We start from the raw sequence: 25,837 nt of genomic DNA, 5'->3' as shown, positions 1-25,837 counted from the left end.
TTCCTAATTCCTCTTTGTCTTAGGGGGGCCTTTTTTGTTGCTGTGCTGTTTGTTTATAAAACTGAAAATGTATAAATAAAATATTTTAAAAAAGAAATAATGACGACAACAAACCCATTGTTGAAATGAGCGAAGTAAGACCCAATTATATGGAGGACTAAAAGTGCCAAAATGAAATATATAAATATATAATTAATTAAATAATTAAATGTGTCATCAATTATTTAATATTGGAAATAAATCAACAAGTATATAAATAAATATATAATTATTTAATTAATTAAATCCTCTGTGATTGCTGCCATGTTTGATTTTTTGTTTGTTTGGCGGGAAACCACTTAGTCTGGCAACCCTGCAGACCAAAGCAATGGTTTGTGACTCGATCGGCGTTAATCCCGCCCACTGAGTTTGATGGGACAGGATGACAGGTAAAATTATTTCATGATGCACTGCTGGAGCAGGAAACATGAAATAATTAAATAAATAGTGGAACAAATAGATGTGTTTTTACATAGAATGAATGAACATTTTAAATAATTATTTAAACATTTATTTAATTATTTTTGTATTTCATAAATTATTTATTTATATATTACCAATTTTAAATAATTAATTACACATTTAAATAATTATATATTTATTTATATATTTGTTAATTTATTTCCAATATTAAATAATTGATGACACATTTAATGATTTAATTAATTATATATTTAATTTTGGCACTTTTAGTCCTCCATACATTCACACGATTTAAGCGTTTTATATGTGTTTTGCAAAAAATATTTGACTGACGCTTGAATATCCTGCAGCACTTGAAGGCAGCATGATACCTCGGTGTCCTCTCTCCTCTTGTCGCCTTATTGATTCAGCTCGCTGATCGTTAGCTTTTGTGTCAGGATGGTTAGTGTGTTGTGTAAAAGTGTGTCCGTTGTTTCTGGTTAAGTTTATTTGGCACTTGGCGGCTTTCATGTTCCGTGCGGCGAATCTTAAAACCATCGGCAAAGCGGGAACCGGCTGGTAGGTGGTCTTTGCAGTTTTCTGAGACGTAACATGATTGTTCACGTCCAATCAGCCGGGCCAGGGGGGGCTAACGCTAACTGGTTAGCTGCGAAGCTAATCTCACTACCAACATATATTTGTGTTGTTCAGCGTTATTACCCTGCGAAACTAACCCAGAAGAAGTAACGCATCTTGTCTTTTATTGTTGTGACTGTAATTTGTTTTGCGCTAGCTGGGCGTTTTGTTGTCGGTGAATACGCCAGCTGGCAAGAAAAACACTAACGCTAACAAGTCGAGCTAATTCAAACGAAAACAGCACCGCAGCCTATCTTAAGATTTATCAACGTTAAGTATCAGCGCAAGTAACATCGTTGGGTGCTGCCCGCAGTTATACTGCACGAAAGAAGCGAAAATGTGAATGATTACATGTTCAAAATGAGACTGCCCTTATCCCTACGCTGTTAATGCTATTAGTTGACATCCTGCACAGCTAGGCTAAGTCCCAGCGTCATCATTTAGGCATGTTTTGCTCCACTCCTTTGCCTGTCACTTCATTATGCAGGCATATTTTATCAAATGCATGCGTGACCACCATGCACACTCCTAAAAAAAAAACACCACCTCTATTCTGAACTGCGTCAGAGATCATTTGTTATTTTTTTGTTTTCTCACACTTGAGGCACTTTCGCCGGACGATGGACGAGCTGGTCCACGATCTGGTGTCAGCGCTGGAGGAGAGCTCTGAACAGGCTGCTCGGGGTGGTTTTGGTGACGGGGGAGACCATGCACTGACTGTCGGCTGTCTGCTGAAGAGGCAAGCCCGGAAGCGCAGGGGGAGAAAACGACGCTCGGACAACCCGCACCCGCCTTGGGAGACAGGCCATCTCAGCGAGGGGTCCGAGTCCAGTGTGGAAGAACACAAGGTGAGCCGGTTTGAGGGACTGTTGTTTTCATCTCAGGTCTTTCAGTTTGTGTCACTGAAACCAGCTTTCAGGCCCTGAACCCAAACTTCAGACAGTGTGAAGTCATTCAAGATTGATGTCTTTGTTCCTTTTGATAAATGGAGCAAGTTAAAACATTTTTCTTTTGTTCTACTTGTACACAGGACCCTAGTATATGAGTCATATTGCTGATAGATAAAGTGCAGTTTCCTCAGCATCTTAACAGTCGCCTGAAATAAAAGCAATGATTAAGACAAAACATGATCACGAAGTATTCACACTTAGAAGATAATGACTTGATACATCATAGTCGACAAGCTTGCTTCAATGTTTTTTGGTTAAATTCCTCTCATATCGTTGTTATTGTAAACTTGAACATTGTTACCCCACATTTAAAGATTTCCTTGTGTAAATACAGTGAGTCATTTTGTATGGCTAAATTGCCATTTTGTGTCTCTTCATTATTTGTTGACTGAAACACCAAAAATATTCCTGAAGGTGAAAATTCAGAGATCTGGAGCAGGCTGTTGTGTTCATTTTTCAATAACTTGCTTCTTCGAACTAAGCAGACATTTCACACTGTTGCAAAAGAAAGTCTGGTATTACCACGTTGACATTTATTGCAGGACTACCGTGCCAGCACGGGGGGAGTCTCTGCTGCCAACAGCCATGGCCGGGACAACAGCGACTCAGATGAACAACTTGGCCCCAAACGACGAACCCTCCTGACAGCCGACACCGGACGAAACAAGCGACCTCTTTGGCCGGACGACCTGGGTGGCCTGGGGTCTGCAGAGGGAACTCGCAGCCTTAGACGGAGACGAAAGGTTAAACGCATGGCTGTGGACCCACCTGCAGAAGCAGAACTCCCCTCCTCCACCATGCTGGGGCCCCCTCCTGTCCCCAAAGCCCGTCCTGGCAGCAGGCCGCACAGACTGGGTGCAGCTGAGGGAAGGGGTGTCATGGAACTCTGCGGGGGAGGGCCAGTCGGGCCAGGGGTAGGAAAGAACAGAGTGAAGAAGAGGAAACTGGCCACACACAGGCTCGGGATGGAGGCTGCAGATGAAGGGGTGGTGGTGGAGAGCGAGGACCCCATCGCATCTCCAACAGAAGGGTGCAAGGACAAGATGGAGTTGGAGGAACAAAAGGGCTCGGATGAAGACATGAGTGACAGGTGGTTAGTGTTTTGACTTTTTCTATATATGAGCGTGTGTGACAATGAAGGACGACAGGTAAGGAAGAACTCTCTTCTGTCTATGACTGTCAAATATGTACACTGTTTTGTTTGTTTCACTCACGCATTATAAGCTGCCATATAATTTATCTCTGTTAAATTTGATTTAAATTTAGAAACCTTTGCTTTTTTTGAACATGAAAAAAAGGCTTTTGTAGGAAAGACAACATTCAGAGAGCTTATGGGCACAAGTATAAAAAACTACAGGAATAATGATCCTTTTTTTTTGGGTCAAGCCAAGATTTCTTCTGTGAGACAGTGATTGATTTATTGACCTTTTTAATGTCTTTTTTTAGTGAGACAAGCAGTGTCAGTAACAGCAGTGACGGAGGCCTCTACACCAATGATGAGGGAAGGCAAGGTACTGACTCAGACGTAATAACATTATTGATAGAATCCACAATTTTGGCATACACGTGTTGATATGGAAGTTTGGGCTCAACATTTCTGTAGTTGTTGGAATATCAACAAATGCATTGAAACAACATCTTCTATTAAACTGTCAAACTCTTTGTCCTCATTCTGTTTACATTTTTCTTTTTAATACATGAGTGCTCACTTCAGGTGAATTGCTTTTTAACAGAGACAGACCGACAGACAGAACTTGTCATGTGTCAGCAAGAACTTTATAGTTTTTTTTTCATTGGATCAGTTTGTTCTGTATAGATTAAGACAGAGGGGCTTCCATCAAACAACCACTTTAAAGCGAAACGATGATTTTAAAAAGTACTCAGGATCCTCTCTCCTCTCTCTTCCAGCTGATGACGAGCAGAGTGACTGGTTCTACGAGGGGGAGCCCGGGACTGGGTCAGCACCTGGAGGTGCCTGTGGGATTGCAGGAGTGGTTCCCTGGTGGGAGAGGGAGACTGGGTCAGAGGAGCTGGACCTAGCCGACCCTGTGTTCAACAGCATCCTCACCGGATCATTTCCCCTCATGAGCCCTGCAGCACAGAGAGGTAGGGGTGAACAAAGCCTGATTATATGTATAATATTTCAAAAGAATCTCAGACACACTGGCAAATAATGTCTTTTGGAAATGTATTTTATTATGTATTGAAATAAAAATATATTATCAACAGTGACATACACTGCATTATACAATGTTGTTGCAGTCTCACTCATGTCCAGCAGGTGGCAAACACTTCACATGGAGACGGATGAATGCAAAGTTCAACAGTATAGCTTTTAAGTGCTGTTGTAGGGTAATTCTAAGTAAAACATCTCCTTACTATGGCTTTGAAATGCTGTACAACATGCAGGAAACATGAATGTACATGAATAAAGTACAAATGACATAATTTATAGCATCCTTGTTGTGCATCAGCAGGCAGGATTCAATCAAGCTGGATCTTGTGTCTTGCTCTTGCTGACTGATATCCTAAATCACCCCTACCTATGTTGTCACAGAGAAACTAGTTGGACTCAGTTGCCAAATATATTTTAAGTTTAAATATAATGTTTAAATCAGGTATTATTCTGTATTTTCCAACGTGAAGAGATAACCAACGTGAATCATGTCTAAATCTTGAAAACACATTATCAAAGAAGGGGGTTAATACGCTGATAAAATTGCTAAATAAGGAGAATTTCAGGACAACCACACACTAAAATGTGAGTGGATGTGTGTGTGTTTAATTTTGTCTGATGCCACATGCCAGTCATGTCTCTGTTCAATAATAAACACATTAATCTAGTTTATCTGATGAATCATGTCTTGAATGTGTCTGTCAGGGTTTCAGGCTAGGCTGAGTCGTCTCCATGGAAACCAGCAGGCGTCTGAGGCGGGGCTGCAGGGTGGCTCCAGCCAAAGCTTTCATGACAGACTGGGCAGACAGAGCCAAGACTCCCATGAGTGAGTTCACATCTTTCGAAATGAGTTAACAATAGACATGAAAGCTCAGAGTGGCACTCGCTATTTTACATTCCCTCTGAACTACAGTTTTTATTCTATCATTTTCTTTTAAGTTATGTTTTTTTTTTTTTTTTTTGCTTTTATTTAGAGATAGGGTAGTGGATAGACTCCAAAATCAGGGGGAGAGAGAGTGGGGAACGAAGTGCAGGAAAGGAGCCACAGGTCAGATTCGAACCCGTTCTGCCCGCTTAGAGGACTATGGCCTTTGTACATCGGGCGCACACACCAACCACTATAATACAGGCGCCTCTATTCAATCATTTTTTATATTATTTCACATTTGTCTCAGTTTTTGGTCAAGTGCACACAGATCTTTGAAAAGTTTTACACTTGAATCAATTTACTGTTCAAATACAAGTAAAGTTACCAAGTTAAAGTCTAATAGGCTCTCTGAGAGTTTCTGTTCTGAACAAGTTAGTAGCTCTTTGCTCTGTGGATTGCTGTCTTGGTGGGACTTCGAGGGCTTGATTGACACTATTTCATCCGTAACAGGCCTTGGTTTAGCTCTGGCTCAAGGAGAGACCACGGACAGGTGAGCCACATTTCTTGACTTTGTTTTATTCATGTTAAAATGAAGAAATGCAAAGGTTCAGTTTTTGATACCCGTCAGAGACCCACTGTGGTTGGTGTCACACAGAGTAGTGTTTTGTTTTATTGCAAGCATAACGTGCTGACTGCTTGAGCACTGAGTTTTGTTCTCCCTCTCCTCTACCTCACTGGCACTTCAGTTGCACTGGGACCCGCGGTCAGACAGAGGGCATCGCAGAAGCTGTTCAGTAAAAACAGCCAGCAGGTGAAAACAACAGTTTAACTAAAAACTCAGATGATTTATGACCAGAATCATATTCATTTCCTTTCGTGCTTGCTTTAGTTTTTTTTTTCTCCTGCAGACACAACTCTCCTTTAGTTTCACAATATGTAATGATATACTTCTTTAACAAATACTTTCCAAAGTGTTATTTGGGATAAAATGAATGCCTACATACTTTCTTCTTGCCTGGCTGGTTTTGCAGACAGACCAGCGGGCACCTGGGCTCTCTGTGTACAGGGGATGTCAAGCGGAGGCGAAAAGCAGCCCCCCTCTGTGCCGGAGCCCCCTCAGGTATTGGACACACACCTCGCTACATCTCACACACCATCTGGCACTTTTTACCAACCGTCCCTTTTATTGTATTTTTGGCTCTCACTTTCTCACTTGTTTTCCTCCCCCCTCTTGTCTGGGGTCAGTGTGCTCACCAGCCTGCTTTCCTCATTTCCTTCTGTCTTGCACATATACTGATGTAAACACAAGGGACTGGGATGAAAAAGTTAGGTACACGTTTTAAAAAAGGAATTCATTGAGAGAAGGGAGTCCTTCATCTTTCATATTGCATCCTTTCTACCCCTCACCTCCTCCTCCTCCTCCTCTATTTATTAAACCCTGCTTTAGCTCTTAACCCCTTTTCCTCCTAAGCTTTGTTGGACAAGAGTCAGCTGGCTAGTATTGCTGTCAGAGCAGAGATACTGGATAAGCTTTTAACCAGCAACACTTGTGAACCCCCCCCCCCCCCAACCCCTCCCAAGTAGAATACACTTATTCCTCTGGGCTAGTTAATGCTTTAGGAAGAGGAGGAGTGAGGTAGCTAAGCTGATTGCTGTAAGGTAAAACTACAATTTTTATATGTTTAGTCTGGAAAATGGCTATTTGATCCATCAGAACTTTAATTCAGACCCCAGAATTTGATACCCGATAAGGACAAGTTGCAGTTTGTTGTCTGTTACGCTGGTTTGTGTCGATCTTTCTTTTCTGTTCCCCTGACCCAAAACACAACTAGGCTAAAATATAAGAAAGAAGGAGGGAGGGCAGATTTAAAAAAAAAAAAAAAATCAGCTGCATACATTTTTACAGTCTGAGGTGACTCGATTGGCAAAACATCACCAACGGAAGCACATTAGATACTGGCTTCAGACACAAGTGCAGTGCTTAGGAACACCAGGTGCTGATCTCACAGCAGGGCGAACGCGAGGGCAGCCAAATTCACGTCCTGACAGTTTGGCTTGAACCAGCCCGGGACTCAACAATCAAGTGTGTAATTGCGCAGGCATCTCCTCCTGCTGCTGCATACAAATAAAGACGGGATTAAGAAGGGTAACGGGTCGGTCTCTGCGACTGGACCGAGAACTTCCAGGAAGAGCGTGGACAGAATGATCACTGTCTGGGCCAGAAAAATGTGGGTGTGCTATATGTCTGGAAATATGGTTAACTTGATTACGTGATTACATTAGTTAGATGTAGCACGGCAATAATAATGGAGTGATGATGTCAACGGAGGAGGGCCTTCGGTGCACAAAGTCTTACAGATGTTTACATAGAGGCAGCACTAGACGGTAAACAGAAACACTAAATGACTTGAAAACAAGAATCAACATTTTAACTCAAAACTTCTAAATTACAACTCTTAAAAACGTAACAACACTGCCACTAGACCTGCACCCTAAATTATTTTCTATATCAATATTTTGAATAACAAGCCCATTACAAGTTGAGAGCTAACTAACCATTCCTACAATATGTTTATTTTGTAGATGATTTTACCTTAATCTGAACATGTGCCATTTAAAATTGTGCAAAAAAAGGTTAAATAAGCAAATCCAAAATTGCTTGATAGATTTATATCTGTTGGTGGGCTAATTGATGAGTTGTAGCGTTAACTGTTGGGAGGTTTAAAGGAGCAATATGTTAGAGGGACAAAATATGTAAAGTTTCTCATAAATTAAATCCTAAAATGACCTCACTGTATAATCAGACATTAAGAAAACATGCTCTGTTCAAATACTGGCTTCTCTGACAACAATGCAGCAGCCAAATGACCTCCTTCTAAGTTTTGACTCCAGTCCAGAATAACTGGTTCAGATAAATGATTCTACCTGACCTGAAAAGCCTCTGCATTTTTCTAATAAGCTCCACGAGCAGAAACGTGGTTAAATATTGAAGATGCTTTTGAAAAATGGAGAGAGGTTAGAACGCAGAAAAAGGTTTCAAGGCCATAGCAGAGCTGGCTAAACACTGAAGCTTCAGTGTCGGCGACATGGCAACCTGCTTGGCTCTTTAGCTCTGGGGATGAGGGGGGTGGGGGAGAGACAGCTCTTTACGATGCTTTGAACTTGGACTGCAGTGCCAATTTTAAACACTAGGTGTCAGAGTCACATATTGCTCCTTTAATGAAAAGTACTCTCTTCATTCTGTATGTGTTGTCTATTTTCCTGTTTAATGGTCAAGGCCATCAGGGGCATTGTTTTCAATAAATCAATTAAAGGTACAATATGCCACTTTCAGAGTAGATGTCCTACTTCAGCACCAGTCTCTCAGACCAAAACAAAATCTTTCTTTGACCACACCTCTTCTGTCCCTCAGTGCAACATGTACAATATATTTAATAAGGATACATTTGATTGTGTTTGTCTTTTAAATGTCAAATATGAATCCTTTAGGTTTGACATCTGCTGTTGGCCTTACCCAAATTCTTTGGTTTTCTTTCAAATCTCACATATGATGGCTGCTTTTCAACCCCTGTTGATGTTTACAAAACATGGTTCAACTTCCTGAAAAGAGGAGTACTTGTAGATGACCAACTGATGTGATTGTCCAGCCTCTAGTAAAAGAGTTAGAAGTTCTCAGTATGTAGGCCCTGACACACCAAGGAGACCGTCGCCTGTCGCTACCCGTTGTGTTCTAGTGCGACTTTTTGGCCAAGACAAAAGGCGTTGTGCGCCGACGCCACAGGCGGCCTTCCTCGCCACTAGTTCTTTGCCGTCTGCTTGGTGCGTCAGGGCCTTATCACAAAACAACTTTAATTTATTTGAAGCTTATTATAATTTTTGACGTCCTCTTTTCTAACCTGTCACCTCTCTCTTCAGGCGTGGTCGGGGAGAACGCGCCTCCAATCCCAGACTCGAACATGGGGAGCCGCATGATGCAGAGCATGGGCTGGAGCCCGGGGATGGGCCTGGGTCCAGAGGGCAGGGGTATCACAGAGCCGATCCGGGCTTCACAGAGACCCAAAGGCACAGGTCTGGGTTTCAACTGACAACTGGTCTCTGGATCCTTAAACTGTAACAGTCTGCCACAGGAGACCAAAAGAGCTACAAGATAATGTGCTGCTCAGGGGAGAGAACGATGGAATTAAAAAAAAGATCCAGGATAATCCAGGCATGTGAATCCTTAAGAAGGGAAGGAATGAGACTCTTCAACAGAGTCTGTGATTAAAAAGAAACTTTCCCATATTGGGGAAACAGTGATATCTGTTCACACAAACACAGAGAATGACCAGGAAAAAGTAAAAGCCTAAAATTAAGCAGGGGAAAAAAACTCCCTAATTCTCCTAAAGCTCCATGACTGACTTTGATGCCTCATGTTTAATGTGTGAGGCTGGAATGCTGCATCAGCCTTGTTACCTCAGATGATACTATTTCAGATAGAAACCAGGGTTCATGTAACCAGTGACAAGAGTGTGGTTTGTTTTCAGTTAGCAGTCAAAGTTAATGCATTGAAGATGAATGGTTTTGTCTCATATTACACAGGAATTGTGGAAGACTATTTCAGTAGGTCATACATCAAGATTGATTCTAGGTTATTTTTTATGTAATGAAGTTCAGATACACTGTATGAATGTGTGTTGGAATATCTGGATGATTTTCCAATATTTTATTTTTCATTTAATAGTTGAAGTAATGTCATCAGAGTGTTTTTATCTATCAGAAAAACTAACAAGATAAAAAATCCAAACCAAATTTTCCTCTCATTTACAACCGCTTGTGTCTGCATGTGCTGTTGGAGCTGCTGCTGAGGTTTTCTGAGAAAAGTCTAGACACGTGAAGGAAAGTCTTTCTGTGGACGTTTTAGGACTACAACCTAAAAATGGATCAGGCTACCATAACCCACTGACGAGCAGTATGTTATGATTTAACAATACGAGCCTAAGATCACAAAATGTTTCAAGTTTTAAAAACAAGGTTTGGAAATTCAAGTGTTATACAGAAAATTAAAAGAAAATGTCGGTGTTTACATTCATTTTAAATGTTAAACGAACGAAGGATTGCTGTCATAATATGCATTTAAAGTCAACCTGTGTTTTAACTTCAGTAATATCAGACTCTCTTCTCGCTCAGAGAGAGTAGCAACCAGGCCGTGGGGAAAACACGTTTTGGACTATGCAGAGCCTTTGACTACGTACCAATAAAAAAAATAGAAGTGTTTAATTTTTATTTTACCCATTGTCATTTATTTGATCGTGTTATTGTTTATTGTGGCATTAGATTTCCAGATAATGTCAGCAACCATATATTGTCCTCACTTAAGATTTGAAGTAACTTTAAGTGTAGGTGGTGAGATCAAGCTGTTGGAACAAATGAAATCAAGAATAAAAACATGTGCAGGAAGTTGTACTTGAACTATATTTGTCTCCTCTGCTCTTGTGTTTCAAATCAATGTAAGCAGACATAGGCTTAGTGACAGAAACAAGAATTAAACTGAGACTGCCTGGACTATTTGAATGTTAGTCCAGTCCCCCCCCCACCTCCCCCCTCCGACCCCCACCCTCTGTCATCAGAACGGAATATAGGATACAATGATCGTTCATTTTTCAGTCAAATATCACACCACAGAGTCCAAGACATTCAATAACATTTTTTTATATTCACCAAAATAGTTTGGATGATCGCCCTGACAAGAACTGTCTGATTTTTTTTTAGAAGTGCATATTCTCTTTGTAGCTGTAAATTAAATAAATGGATTAATACTTTTCTGAATTACAGCTAGCAGATATTTAGCTTTGATGGGAGAAAACAGCATCGAGCTACTCTGTATGATTTAATAGAGATCCCTTACCAGCACTTCAGAGTTTAATTCTCTTATATTTTCTTGTTAATATGGTTTGAAATTGTAGCTTAAAATTATAGCTTAAATTTTTTTTTTTGATTTTTACACTTTGACTTTTGTATGGATTAAGGGATTACCATTCATGTGTTAGTGTTTGAGTTTGAAAAATCACAAAAGTCATGCACATCCCTCAGTGGGTGCTGGATCTAAAAAAAAAAGAAGAAATGATGAAAAGAGGCCAAAACGATCCGCACACCAAGGAGCTCCTGTTGAAGGATTTATTAACAAGTTAGGTTTTGAGCCGGCATGCTCTTCCTCAGTGTGTTTGAGCTTACCTTTGGATCAAGCCAGGCCAGCTGCCCCCACCTCCCCAGTTTCCACTTTTATTGCTGAACTAACTAGCTACTGGCACCAGCTTCAAATCAAAATGCAGAGTGGTATCAAGAGTTTCCTCCAACTCTTATGCAAAATTCGTTAATTTCCAAAATGTTGACGCCTTCCTTTAAAATGGTGATTTAATAGCCATAAAGAGGAAGTGAACTTGGCAGTACATTTTGAGAAATAAACTTGATACAACTCCATGAAAGACAAATAAAAAGTCAATCAAATTATCACACTGGCTTTTCTATTACAGCCACTTAGACAGAATATGTTTTACATAAAGTTGTTGTTTTTGAACAAATATACACAAGTATTTGTTAAGTTAAAGTCTGTATGATGTACAAAATATACAGGGCACATCCATATCCCATTCACTCTTCCCTCTTCCAACAGCTGGAATTTCATAATACTTTGATACTTCAACACTGGAGGAAAAGCACAGGAAGATCAGAAATGGAGGAGTGAGAAAAAGCAAGTAAATCCAAAAGAAAAAGAAATAGGGTAATTAAAGTTATTTGAAAAAAGGAAAACAATATTAAGTTTCAATGATTGACAATTAAATAAAGATATACAGTAAAAGGTCGAAGAGAGAGGGAGAGTGTCTTTACATTGACTTCAGGTTATGAAAGTTTTTCAGCGCAGCCTTTACCTTTCTAAACAAAAACATAGAAACTTTGAAATGTGTCATTCTTTGTTTAAGTGTGCAGTAAGGCTCTTTTGAGTGAAGCCAATTAATGGCTTTAAATGAGCATTATAGAGTTTTGGCCTGTTGTTTTGGTTCATGACGTTTCAAACTAACGGAACTTTCTATTCATTGTGATTCTAAGAGACTCTCTGCTTCTTCTTTATGATGCAAGCTTTAATACATAACTTCCTGTGAGAACGTGCCCTCTAAATATTTCCAGCTCTACATCAACACATGCATCACATTCACATGCTGACTCAACATCCCTGAAATATGATGCGCTCTCTCTGTCTCCCCCGTTCCGTTCCGCTCCCTCTCTCTCCCATCGTTGCAAGGCTGCAATAGAAATCCCTCCTCTGTATCTATGGGAATACAGGAGCTTTCTGTCTCCCCCACCCCTCCCCTCTACTCCTCACCTCCTCCCTCTGCATATAAGGGAGCGCTGGATGTGTCCTCCTCTCTCCCCCCCCGCCCCCCCCCTCAGTCTGCACCCCCCCCCCCCCCCCATCCTCCTCACCCACTCCTCACCCTCCCAGCAGCATCCCCTCTCTCTTAGACACACTTTCTGTCAGACACACTCTCTCAGGACTCCCCTGCGAGCCAGCAAGGCAGGTATGTAGGTAAACTCAACACTGGAGAAGAGAGAAAGAAGGCAGTGTGTGTGTTTATTATATTTGTGTGTGTTTGGAGTGTGTGGTTGAGCACTGCTGCATCGCTGAGCCTCAGAGACCGGAGGCAAGGAGAGCCGGAGCGTTTGTCCTTGAGACTGACTGACTGACTGCAGCTGTGGAGAGTGAAAGAACCGACCATCCAGCCAGCCAGTGGATGAACCTGACAGTGAGTACTGAGCAAAACCTTTAAGACGAGCAAAGGGGAAAAGTATATGCAGGAAGGTTTTATTTTAATTGAAGGGGAAGGACCAGTGTGTTTGTGTTTCTTTTCTGCTTGGAAACAGTCTGGTATGGGGTTTGAATGGAAACTGTGTGTGTGGGTGTGTGTGTGTGTATGTGTGTGTGTCATACCAGGTGAAGGCTTTACTCTCCCCCCAGGTGAACTCATCTCTCAGGCATTTTATTGGCTTCCATCAACACCTGCTTTTAAGCCTCTGTAGCACTTTGTAAGCAGTTAAGCAATTGTTCAGCTATTTGGTGTATCTGCAGCATCTTCCACTGTGTCTGTGTATGTTTGTCATTGTATGTGTCACTAAACATAACATTACTGTATCTCGCTTGCTTTTCTTCTTACTGCATCTGCTGACAGATCGATACTTATGCATCTATAATTGGAAGTCATCGTTCTTGGCAACCCTCCAAAGCGAGTCATTATCATGTGTAATCTTGCAGAAAATTACATTTTGACCAGTGTACCTTGGCATGGCCAGAAATCAGTTGACTGTGCTAAGTGTGGCTAACTGGCTGAGTGATACCTGGAAGATGAGGTTAGCATGAAAGGACCCCTAAAAGCTTTTTTTTTTTTTTTTTTTTTTGGGGGGGGGGGGGGGGGTTTGTAGGGTGATGAGAAGGACAGGAGATTGAGGCAAATAAGACAACAGGTCTGGTGTGACATTTACCAACAGTAGCAGTGGTGTTTCCAGGGGGTGACCAAGGGTGGCATAGCCCCCCCTGAATTCTGATTGGTCACCTCAGGTCACCAGATCAACTACTATGGCTGTCTACCCAATCAGAGGCACAACTAAGGTTCAAAGGTTGTAACTAACTTATAAGCATTGTTAGAAAAGGCTGTGAGAAACGTATGTAAAATTTAGATTTAGAACATTTTGTTTTTACATGTGTGACTTTTAGAGAAACATCTTAAGTCCCTAAAACTAGCTGGTTAAACAGACTATATTAATGATGACGCCTCTTTAGCCCTTTACACATGAACTCCTGACATTTTGGAGATGATTTCAGGATGTTCAAGCCCTAACATTATCAGGAACTTACCTTTTACACACACACCTCACAGCGTGGCATTATCTGTGTCTGACACGCTCTCCCTACTTAGTGGGAGGGGGTTTGCAGGAGGAGGAGGAGGAGGAGTCAGAAATGGTGACTGTTTCTGGGTTCATATTTTGCAACATTAATATCTTCTCAAATACCACTGCAAACATGTATGTAGTTTCTGGAAGACACACACAACAGTGGGAAACAAACAAAAAAAGACAACTGAAGCCAGCAATATCGCGAAACTCAACTCAAGCTCAGCATGTACTATACAGCTACCAACTAGTTGTCCTGAATGTTCCACAGTACTGGATAGTTACAAAGTACATTTACCTGAGTAATGCACCTAGCTACATTTTGGGCATGTGTACTTTACTTGAGGTTTTTATAGGGGAAAACATATTACTTTTACGCCACTACATTTGAAAGACAAATATTGTACTTCTGACCCCCCTACATTTCTGTAAATGTTCTTGTTTCTCATTACTATAGATTATGCTCTGAAGTCAGCTGACAAACTTTATTTTCTTTTCTTTTCTAAAATCCGATCCCAAAGAAGTCCCTATACTTTGCGCAGCTACATGATTGACCATCGATGGCCATATCTTAAGCCCATGTTTGAAATTTGAATGTTTGCTCACTGTCTGGCTGACATTTTCCCCGTTCATTAGGTGTTTTTGGTGTTCCTATTAATGTTCCTATTATTTTAGCTAAATAATATTAATAAAATAATAATAAAATGTCATGAAACCGTACCAGAGTTTAATAGTTAAAAGCAATGAATTCCCTCCAGTGCTCCCTGATGCACACCTCTCCCCGCACAGTGTTCCTTGGTGCATCGCTATGATTGAATGAAGAACATCAGGAGGGAGTATTAGACAGAAGGAGAGGTTGGCAACGCAGTATGAAGGATTAGAGAACAGGAGGGAAGGAGGTGAAGGAGTCAGAGAAGGATACAGCAGTATTGGTGTTAGCTCTCTGTGGTGTTAGACAGAGCAGAAAGGGGCTCACCTGTGGAGCTGCTGACAGAATGTGTTAGGCCGGGTTAAAGGGCTGGCTCGAGATTGATGTGTGGCTTAAAAGTGAGCCAGAAGGTAAAAACATAAAGCTGGGGCAAACTTTTTTTTTATAAACTTAAACGACAGGCTGGTTTGTTCAGCCTCTGTTTTGTTTGTGTTGATTTGTTTATTGCAGACGTGCTGACAAGGAGAGATAAATTTGCCACCTGTGGAGATAAAAGTGATATGATGAGATAGACTGCATGCAGTTTTTTCTTGTTTGTTTGTGTTGATGTGTGTGTGTGTGTGTGTGTGTGTATAATAGTGCCTTACATCAGCAGGAGGTGTGTGGTGCTGATTCTTTGGATACTGTGTGTTGGGCCCGCACCAGTTGGTCTGGGAACCTGTTTTTTCAGTGTGTGTGTGTGTGTGTGTGTGTGTGTGTGTGTGTGTGTGTGTGTGTGTGTGTGTGTGTGTGTGTGTGTGTGTCAGTGTGCGTGAGTGTGCATGCGTGCGCACGCGTGAGTTGTGTTAAAATAATGTATATGAACCATATTTTTCTGTAAAGTCAGTTTTAATGAAATAGATCAAAATAACGAAACAACATTGGTGGAAGAAGTACTTTAACCCTTTACTTACATGAAAGTACCAACATCACAACTCTAAACATTAAGGAAAGCTCATTTATATGTTATCCCACTCATTATAGAGGTACTATCTTAAGAGTTAAATGGTCAAAAATTAAAAGCCGACTTATTTATGATGTTATATTATAACAAACGTTTGATACTCATGTTATAATGTATAAGCAGCATTTTGTACCGTGTTAGTTTTCTGAGTTGCAGCTGATTTGACAGCTCCATGAACAGGCAGATTGCTAGTACAAAAACAAATGGTTTAAGATATACAAAATGACATTCACTACCCTTACTAGTTGATAAGATGTATCTACTATTGAGCAGAGGATTATGGGTCAAAATAGCCTAAAATATTTCAGCATAAGCTGCACTTGAAAAAACATTTTCTTTGTTCATAGAAATGTTTTAGTATGTTTTTTATGCACAGAATGGGGAAGAAAGATAAAGACTATTTTACAGAGGTCACCTCAGAAAACAACAAGCCTTACATCACTGAGAAGGTATAAACAGGAAGAGCAGCAACAGAAGGACCAGCAACAACTGAGAGCAGTACAATCAGACTTAAACCAAAGACAAAGGCAAAATAACGGGACAGGACCGCAAAAAATCTTTATATGCTGTGAATCACCCACAGCAAATTAACCAATTTTTTTTTTCTTGAAAGTTTAATATATAAGAGTTCTCAGCAAAATGTAGCAGTGTTTTCGAAAACATTCCCACTGATGGAGCAGAAAGGATTTTAATTGACCCCAAGGAGGTGGAAATGTTTTTTTAAAGTGTCACTGTCAACAAGGGCCACAGGGCCAGATGGCATTTCAGCTTCTTTTTTTTTTTTTTAACTAAAAATGTGTGTAGAAGAACTAACACCTGCTTGGTACCCCATCTTTCAGAGGTCAGTAGATACTAACACTGTACCAGCAATGTGGAAAAAGGTGGTCGTCACACCATGTCCCAAAAAAACATGTCCTAAAGACTGTAATGATTTCAGACCAGTTGCTTTAACTCCTGTTGTTGTGAAAAGTATGGAAAGGTGAGTATGCTGAAGTCTGAGGTAGGCCAACTGCTAGATCCATACCAATTTGCATACAGACAGCATAGAAGCACTGATGATGCAAACAATAGCTTAGTGCACATGGCCACAAAACACCTGGAGAATCCCAAGGCCTAGGCAAGACTTTTGTTTGTTGATTTTAGTTCAGCGTTTAACATCTTGCAGCCTTAATTTATCACTAACCGCACCCAGCAAGTCAGAGTGAACAGAACCATTAGCACCTGAGGTGTGTTAGCTCCCCAGTGTTGTTCACTCTACACAAATCAGTGTTCCAGGCTCAGTAATAGTGGAAATGTACACATTACATTTTCAGATGATCCTGGGCCATATGCTAACTGATTCGGACATTCACACATATAAATCCAAAATCATTAACTTTGTGCAGTGATGTGACAAACACCTTCTCCTCCTTAACACAAAAAACGCCCAGAGGCGATGGTGTTTGAACCCAGGTGTCTTGGTGACCACTTACTAGTGGTCATCCATGATCACCTCATAACGCATAACTGTCAAACACCTCGGCATCCGCATAGATGACAAACTTGTGCGGAAGGATCAGGGAGAAGCTGTCTGCTCCAGAGTGCATTAGAGGCTGCACATCCTGAGAAGACTCAGAACCTTTGGTGTGTCCTGAGAAGTGCAGCTTCCAGCTTCCAGTTCCAGCTCCTCCACTCAGGCAGACGATACAGGGTGTCCTTAGGTAGGAACAAACTTCCTTTGTCCCCTTGTCCAATAAAGACCTCTAAGCTATAAGGTGTATGTGCATGTATGTATAAGAGTGTACGGGTGTGAGTGTGTGGTTGTGTAGCTGTACTTGCAGTTGTTCATCACTATGCTTAATTATTATTAAAAAACATGGCAAATAGAGGACTACTGTTTTGATCTTTAACAATACATTGTATTGCACACTATTATATGTTGTAAAGGTGCATTATGGACTTTTGGTAGAGAAATGTGAAAGTTGAAGAAATGTACAGATTCTGTGGTACATAGGGTGGTGGTTCATAACTCTATACACAAACTGTCCTGGAAAACTGTTTCAAGATTAAATGCTACACAAGAGGTTATGGTGGGGGGCCCGCAACTGTAAAACCTTAACTCTCTTGGTAGCTTTTTAGCTCCAAACAGTGTTCCAGAGACCCATTTTTTCCTTTGAATAATTAAAATGTGTGTATTTAGTTCAGAAAATATAGCATTGTTTCCCTTCTCCAACTTTCAAATTTCACTACATAGTTCACTTTTAAAGCTGCCAAATATAAGCAATGTGCAAGTTGTACAGCAACATATTTTAGAACCATTCCAACATGCATGCTAAATAGTCTAAAGATACATATTGAAATAGTTTTGGACAACATGTTGAGCAGCTTCCACAGATGCCACAGATCTGGATCATGCAGACCTGGAGACTGCACACTGACAGACTGAGAAGGGTGAACTGAGGCAATTCAGCTCCTGAGACCGGAAGATGACCTGTTAATCCAATACTGCTTGTTGAGAGTATGAGGAGGGCTGTGCTGTGGTAATCCACATTATGTTGTTAGAAGAGGCTTGGTTATATAATCGCCTCTAGGAGCCCTCCAGATGGGCACCTGCCAGAAAACTTCATGTCACGATTTTGGGGAAACCAATGAAATGAGCCTGAATTTAAGCGTAATCAGGGTTAACTTCAGTCACTGCTCCATTCAACACATTCCTTTCCTTATCAACATTGTGGTCAGTCCATTGTAAGGTATTTTTGTAAATCCACAATAATTTGTCCACCAGGGGGCAGTCCAGCCAAGATTTTGGGGGCATTTTAACCTTTTAAAGAGCCATAATTTGTGAGGTTTTGTCTTTGCATTGTCCTAAACATTCCCAAATTAGCCCAAATGAAATCCTGCCCCCTGAGCATATATGTTTCTCTGCACTGATTCCCTTCCTTCCTAGTGGGGCTCCAGATTAGTGAAAGCCATTTGAAGACCAATGACCCCCCGAGGATTTCAGCAGCAGCCGGTCCCAGCAGCTCTAAGTGACATTTCTATGGTCGCGTTACTTTAAGCTTCTCCCAGAGGCTTTCTAAGGTTTCTGGCATGATTGTGTGTGTGTGTGTTTGTGACCTCTGATCCGTTTACAGTGCGCTAGAGATCAATACAATGAAACTGATCCTATTCCAAGTGCTCATCTGTCAGTCAGTCAATCATTTGATGCATCATTTCCCTCCAATCCATCTATTTAGAGACATGAAACTGTGAAGAATGCAAATAAGCCAAAGCTATTTCCTACCATTTCTATATCATGTTTCCTCATTTTCTTCTCCCTTTCTTCAACCCCTTCCACCCTCACCACCTTTTTAAGGCCATTTAAGTGTCTGTGTGTCGATGCAGAGAGACAATGGCGTTTGCACACAGTGTCAATAGTCTTCCCCTCTGTCTGAGTAATTGATGGATGACTATGAGTCAGGCATAAACTAAGCAGATTACACTCTCTACATCTGAGGGTTGGCGCTAATTTGTGTGTTTGTGTGAGTGTGTGCTGGGATGTTGGAGTTTGAGAGTGACTGTCCAGTTTTGGAAGTCAATCCGACAGCCGTCCCTGGAGGCTGAGATTTGGTGGCTGTGAGTTAAGAGATGAGGAGAAAAGGGGGAATACAAAGACACAGAGACATGTGCGAGGGCGTCTTTACGCTCACTTTTCCTTTCCTTCGGATGAAATGGGATGCATCTGGTGTTTGGGGTCAATAGCTGGCAGCCGGGTGTTCTGTTACAGACTGCGTCCCTCCGGAGCAGCTATTGAACTCCTGTCTTCAGATAAGCCTCGCAGTGTAAAAATATTTTTTGATGTTTAACTGCAGCCATGCGTATTCAATTTCATGTGCTGCATTTCACTTGCTTGTACTTCCTGTTATGTCTGGATACTTCTTGGCTCATGTCACAGTGATGCCTTCAGTCGTTTTTAATTGTTGTTATTTTGAGACTGATGCCATTTTTAAGCCCTAATTTTATTATTTCATCAAAATGAAAAGCACAAGATGTTTTTTATTGAATCTTAATGTTTGACATCCATCATGAGATTTCAGTTATTTTCCCTACACTACAATCTGACTGAAAGCGGTTGTTTTTCAAGGCCAACACTGATATTTAAATGTTGAATATTTGATATAAACATAAATCAATCCTTTAACTTTGTGATAGAATTTCTACCAGTTTCTCTCAGTATATACAGAGTGAGATATATTGCATGATGTAGAAATAAATGTGCAAACGGAACATCAGTGGTATTTCTGTCTAGTGACTGACTGATATCTACACCAAAACAAATCACTTTATAAGACAGCATTTGTGCTTCCATTTAGCAGCAGCAACACCCTCTAATGACAGAACTAAATTGACTGATACAACATTATATGCAAAAATGTTAAAAACTGCAGACAACAAATGTTCTTTTTGCTGTGAAAACATTCTGAATTAAGATTTTAAACGACTGTTATGTAAACAATGCAATTAGAAGATGTTAAATTCTGTTCATGGACAATGTGAGGGACATTTTCAGTTAATAATCAGATAGACCGAGACTCAGATTATACATCCATCTACTACAGCTCTAAAGCTATACGAGTAGGCAGCACAGGGATTATTAGAGATGATAAGATAAGCGTGTAAATCCTAACATTGTAATGTTTATCAAGAAAAAAAAGCTGATCATGATCACAAACTGATTTAATAATATAAGCATGCCGACATTATTAACACAAAGTCAGGCTAATGGGAATGCTAGCTTTGGAAGAATTCAGTCATTAATCAAAAATGTGTTAGTCACACTTTGAACAAAGTTAAAAAAAATCCCTTTATTCACAAAAACAAGTGAATCATCAGAAAATACACTTTGTGGCTGTTTCACTTGACATTAGACTGACTTATATTAAATTGGCTTAATTACTGTCACTGACTTGGCATCTGTCTTAAAATGAGAAACACACCTCAGCTGCCTTTGAGCCAGTAAAGAGTCCATTGACAGCAGCTGCCAAAGTCAAGGCCTCAGAGCGATAGGAGACACTTGGCTTTAACATCAACGTTATGTTTCCTAAATGTTTAATGAAAGAGAATTTCTCAGCGTAGATCATATTTTATTAACTTCAGGAGATTTGAAGTGATAGTAGCATTAAGAGCCCTGGCTTTTTGTATTTCATTAATGAGTAAAAACTATCTACAATCAAAAACACCTCTCTTTCTTTATCCTTAATGTGTTATTACTTTCCCCGTTGTTTTGGCATGTTCTTGAGTTCATCAGTTTGTTTACACATGTAACGTGTCGCTCTCTCTCTCTCTGTGAATGTGTGTGTGTGTTTGTGTGTCTCTCTGTTGGTGAGCAGATTCATGTGGTGCTTAATAAGATAAGGTCCGCTCTATGCAGTCTGCTGTCTGGCTTTTATCTGAGCAGCAGATTAGTGCAGGTGATTTCATTCCTGTGCAGATCGAGCCTGTAAGGGTCATCTGAGAACACAAAGTCATGGAGATGAGAGAGAGAGAAAGACACAGCAAAATGTCAAGACAGGAGCAGAAACTCTGTGCTATGCTCCCTTTGATGCTACATTGTTCTGATCATTTGTGAACTTTTTGGGCTGGAAATGATAGTTTCCATCACATGCTTTTAGTTAAAGGACACATGATGCATTTGTGCATCTCAATCTAGGTTAAGAGGGGAGGGTTGTTCCAAAATTTTTCCAGGAAGACATAAAAGTCCAACTCTTGTTATGTTCCTAAAACTCAGGATGGATTTGTCGGTCTTGATTAGTCATCTACATTTTCTACATCTTCCAAAACAGCCTGTGAAGCTATCAAATCTGATGTTTTTGATTCTGCTATAAGGAACATTTATTTTCTGATCAGTCTCACTAAAGTTCTTAAAAGATTTATCAGTGCAGCGATTAGCTGATTTGCTGTTGTATTGCTGTTATCAATACCTACTCCATCTCCTATTTCCTGAAATGTAAAGTGCAACTCATTGAAGCACTTCATCTGATCAAAATACATCCAACATTTTGTATGCAAAATGAACATTATTCAACAAATACATGGACTGAGGACATATTTTACACTTCTCCATTGTTTTCCTGGATGCTGTTCTTCCTGTATATCAAACTACATCGTGCTGCACAAGATAACCTTTTTTGAGTGTTAAGCACTGCTTACTGTGCTACTGATCGTGCCTGCACGTGTGATGTCAACGAAAGGCGAAAAGCATCACATTAGGCACATAGCCATGGCTGATTAGATCAGATAGAAGTACTGGACCAGCCGCAGTAAGTCAGTTAAGGATACGCTACAACATAAATACAGCAGGGTTTTTTTCTACCCTATTCATGTCTGTGTGAGAAAGGCAGATTTTGTTTTATATTATTTACGTGTCAATTTAATAGAGGCTTGGTAAATGTTAATATGATTTTCTATTGTAAGTGTAGGCAAAGTGCTTGTGCACCAGTACACATGTAATTGGTTTTAGAAGCTTTAATTTAACACCACATTTGAGTTTTGAGTAATGCTACAGATTTCTCTTGGAAACATTTTAATTAAGAAAAATAACAAGGATTGTATGACGTGAGGAAATTCTGAAAAATCCTCAACAGGCCCTTCAGATTCAAAGTCAATGACACTTTTGTCCAGTCAGTGGTGAAATCCCGAAAGATGTTCAATTCAATGAGATATAAAAAAAAATACAAACACAGGCTGGCACATGGACTTTTCACCCGATAAATGCCAATAATTTATAATTCAAGTGCCCTTAAGGGATACAAGCCTATTAATCGACTGACCATTACATCTCTTTTCCTGCTAAACAATGAAATAAAATAAAAGGGGAACATGTACTGACTGATTAATTAGTTTTGTCATAAATTGACTTGATTAAGTTAAACGAATTGAAAACTGGGCATAGATCATTATTGTCCTATCAAAGTGATTAGGGTCAAACATTTGTGTATCATAGATGGATATATTTTAAGCTATAAACGATGTTACATTATCCTTTGAGACACAGAGATAATTCCCCCCCTTTCTTTCCTCATCTGCACTTAACTTACATTCCCGAACAATTTTGTTTCAACACCCTAAAATGAGCGAAGTACCAAAACATCCTCTGTTGTCACATCCACCTGCCACAAAGACTGGCTGCCTCCCATTGGCTGAGACCTTAGCCAATAAAGGTCCGGCTCTGTGTTCCGGGGGAAGGCCATTCAAATGTAGTGGCTGGGTATTCATGAGGGCCAGAGTTATGCTTGGAAACCCTTGTCACACACGGAGCCAGCTAGTCACAACAGAGAGGACTTCAAAGGGAAGCCAGCGGGGCGAGAAGTGTGAGTGACAGACAGACAGTAAGACGAACAGACAGGCGGACGCAGGGAGACATGAGAGGAGCTGTGAGTGTCTTATAGCAGAGGAGAGGGCGGTAGATGGAGACAGAGTTTGGATGCTGAAGACAGCGCAAGTGACCGAAAGATATCCTAGTGTACCCATTTGTTTAGCTTGAAGGGAGTACAAACGCTGAACAGGAGAAGAAGTCAGTAAGACATCTGCGGACACAACATTTTCTCCTCTTCAGAGCATGGTGGCAGAGTGCACATGGATTTAGTCGACCTCTACCTCCCAGAGTGTTTCACCTATCACTCTGACACAGAGTAAGTAGGCTCCTTTCCCTCTTTCCAAATCACTGCACACACTCACACTCACACAGCTGTAGGCTAGTGCATCAGTTGTGTGTAAAAGTTATGCTTCCTACTTTATGTTGTGGGACACACCACTTGTGTTATGTAGCCTCCTGTCCTGCTGTTTGCTCTCGATTTTCAAGATTTTGAAAAATAAATGTATGTCTTTAAAAAGTTATTTTCATGCTTTGAATAGACAATTTAATTCAGAGCACTGATGTCATTACAGGTCCATCAAAAAATGAAGACATTTCTTGGTAAAAGTGCATCATTATAGGAAAAAAATAGCTTGATCCACTCTTATAATTGAAATCTCTGTTTCTTCTTGAGAATGAATACAAGCCACAAATATATATATATAAAAAAGAAAAACACCCATCCTCTGTTTATTATTGTATAAAGGTTCCAATATCAGTTTTAGGCCTGCACATGTGTACAAAGAGTTACTTCACTAACTGGATGAGCGTCTTCTTTGTTAACCAATTAATCGTGAAGTCTTAAAAAAGTCAGAATTTAAAGATTAAAGCTCGTCACACGTTTCCCAGAGTGCAAAATTAATTCATAGAAGGTCTTGTTGGATCTTACAGAAAAATCCTAAAACAATCATTTGTATTGTATAAAACAGAAGAAGCAGAAAATCACACGAGTGGAGAATGCTTGATCTCATGAAAACATGTATCAAACTCTAAATCAATGATTATATAGTGATGTATGACTTTGTATGTATCTGTTAATTTTCTAAAATCATCAGGTCTATTGAGGCATTCTAGATAAAGGGCAACACAAATAAGCTTGAAATTAAAAGTGTTTCCCCCCCTGAATGCTATGGGGAAGGGACAATGAACATTTCCCAGGAGTACAGGTGTGTTTGTATTGCTTACAGTCATCACTGTTCTGCCTGTTTGTTTGTTGATAGTGCCTGAGAGTAGTTGGGTGAGACCAGTTTGGAGAAAACCAGTCCTGTTGTTGAAGAACAGAGACATTTATTCCCCAAAGCAAAGCAAATGAAGTTTGAGAAAAAGATGTGCAAAGCAGCTGTTTGATAACCTTGTCACTGCTTTTTGATTGCCGCACTTTTCTGTAATCATCGGGGGGAAAAAGTCACGTTCGTTACCATCGCTGCAGAGGCTTATATACTCCTCACCTCTGAGGGTACATCCTGCACCCTCATTGACAGTTTGTAAGACTCGATTAACTCTTTCTCCAAGCAATGAGAGATAAAATAATTTGTATAGACAGAGGCAGTTACAGACAGACAGACAGACATGGATCAAAAACGACAGCATGGCAGAGGACGTTTGGATGCTCAGGTCTGCTGATTGCCAGTGACAGAAGCAGCCGGATAAAGAATGGAGAAAAGGACACAGATGATCCTGGGTATGGCACGCTATCCGTGTTTCCAGAAGCCCGCGCGGGTCCAGGCTGCAGCCACAGGCACCTCATCTCTCAGTTAACAGCTTCTTCCAAAGCCTTACTAAGGCTCTTACACGGCTGGCTGGGGGTGCCACTGATCCCTGCTCATCTCCTACTGGCTCATTAGGAAAAAACGTAACTGAGACCCCACTGACCTAAATAGCCGCTCCTCAGGGTTTGGGGTTAGACTGGAAAGGTTAGGCAACAAGAGCATTTTTTGGAGGACCTAAGCGTTTTATTTTCACTGTGAGGTGTGCTTTAAACCCCTCCTTTCTTTTTATCTTTTGGTCAGTTCCCCTTTTATTTTCTGTATTTCCTTCCCTCCTTTCTTTCTTCTCACCCTCCTTCCCTCCTTCATCCGCTGGCTCATTGTCTGCATTATGACTCCACTCATTTGAAAGTGAGTGTTGCCTCCTCTTTTCTTTTTACACCACCCCCCTCTCCCCCCCCCGTCCCCCCCGTCCCCCAGGTTAATGAGCCACAGGCACGGCCCCTTTCCTTCTTCTTTTTTTTTTATCCCTTCCCAGCCTTTTCACATTCCCTCTATCTGTCTGCCTCTCTAGTAATCTCCTCCCGCCTCCTCTTCTTCTCCCCCTTTTTTTGTTCTCTCCTTGTCATTTCACGCTGCATTTTAGACTTTGTTGCCAGGGTGCAATTATAGTTGTTTTGGATACTGGAACACAAAGGGGTGAGAGGTATGATAACTTTGAATACACACACACACACACACACACACACACACACACACACACACACGCACCTCACACACACACCTCACACACGCACCTGTACGCTCTCTGATTTATCCCAGCTGCATGCTACTGTAGGAGTCGCTCCAACTGTCTTTTGATGCTTCACTTAATGTGGAGTTGTAGATTACTCATCTGTCAGTGTGAATATGACACCACATCTGATCACCCCACTTTAATGTCATTTCATTATTAAAGCAAAACACCAACACACCCCACCCCCCCCTCCCCCTTCCCACCCATGTGATGAATTATTGCGAGCGAACAACAAGAATATGTCCCTGTCTACCTGTCAGAGTGCTGACACATCGATATGGACGCCTGTGATTGATAGTCAATAAGTAAAGCAGTGAGTCA

General features: G+C 40.8%; 2 protein-coding genes across 6 annotated transcripts in view; both read left to right on the top strand.

Annotated features, from left to right (window-relative positions):
- Positions 1-811: 811 nt before the first annotated feature.
- gpatch2 (G patch domain containing 2) lies at positions 812-10,524 on the top strand. Of its 4 annotated transcripts, none has more exons than XM_020642032.3 (10): positions 812-1,020; positions 1,682-1,925; positions 2,570-3,120; positions 3,474-3,538; positions 3,936-4,133; positions 4,909-5,029; positions 5,582-5,621; positions 5,818-5,882; positions 6,103-6,191; positions 8,987-10,524. In XM_020642032.3, the coding sequence occupies exons 1-10, from the start codon at positions 971-973 to the stop codon at positions 9,154-9,156; spliced, it is 1,593 nt and encodes a 530-aa protein (XP_020497688.1). In that variant the 5' UTR covers positions 812-970; the 3' UTR covers positions 9,157-10,524. The 4 variants fall into 4 exon arrangements, with proteins under 4 accessions (XP_020497688.1, XP_065819804.1, XP_065819803.1 ...); XM_065963732.1 differs by lacking the exon at positions 812-1,020 and adding an exon at positions 1,027-1,184 and having other exon boundaries at positions 2,570-3,117; XM_065963731.1 differs by lacking the exon at positions 812-1,020 and adding an exon at positions 1,027-1,184.
- A 2,048-nt stretch (positions 10,525-12,572) lies between these two features.
- The window catches only part of LOC109990079 (estrogen-related receptor gamma-like), a 33,567-nt gene continuing 20,302 nt past the window's right edge, over positions 12,573-25,837 (top strand). Inside the window, exon 1 of one of the 2 annotated variants that reach the window (XM_020642055.3) lies at positions 12,573-12,849. Coding sequence is in view for 1 of the 2 variants with exons in the window: in XM_020642054.3 (XP_020497710.1) it covers positions 23,236-23,291 (56 nt within the window). In the remaining variant the exon portion in view is untranslated. Of the gene's footprint in view, positions 12,850-22,879; positions 23,292-25,837 lie in introns of those variants that run through there. The other variant, XM_020642054.3, reaches the window with a different exon arrangement.

This window comes from Labrus bergylta, chromosome 15 (assembly GCF_963930695.1).
Source record: "Labrus bergylta chromosome 15, fLabBer1.1, whole genome shotgun sequence".
Taxonomy (NCBI): Eukaryota; Metazoa; Chordata; class Actinopteri; order Labriformes; family Labridae; genus Labrus; species Labrus bergylta.
This window is presented reverse-complemented; position numbering and strand designations above follow the sequence as displayed.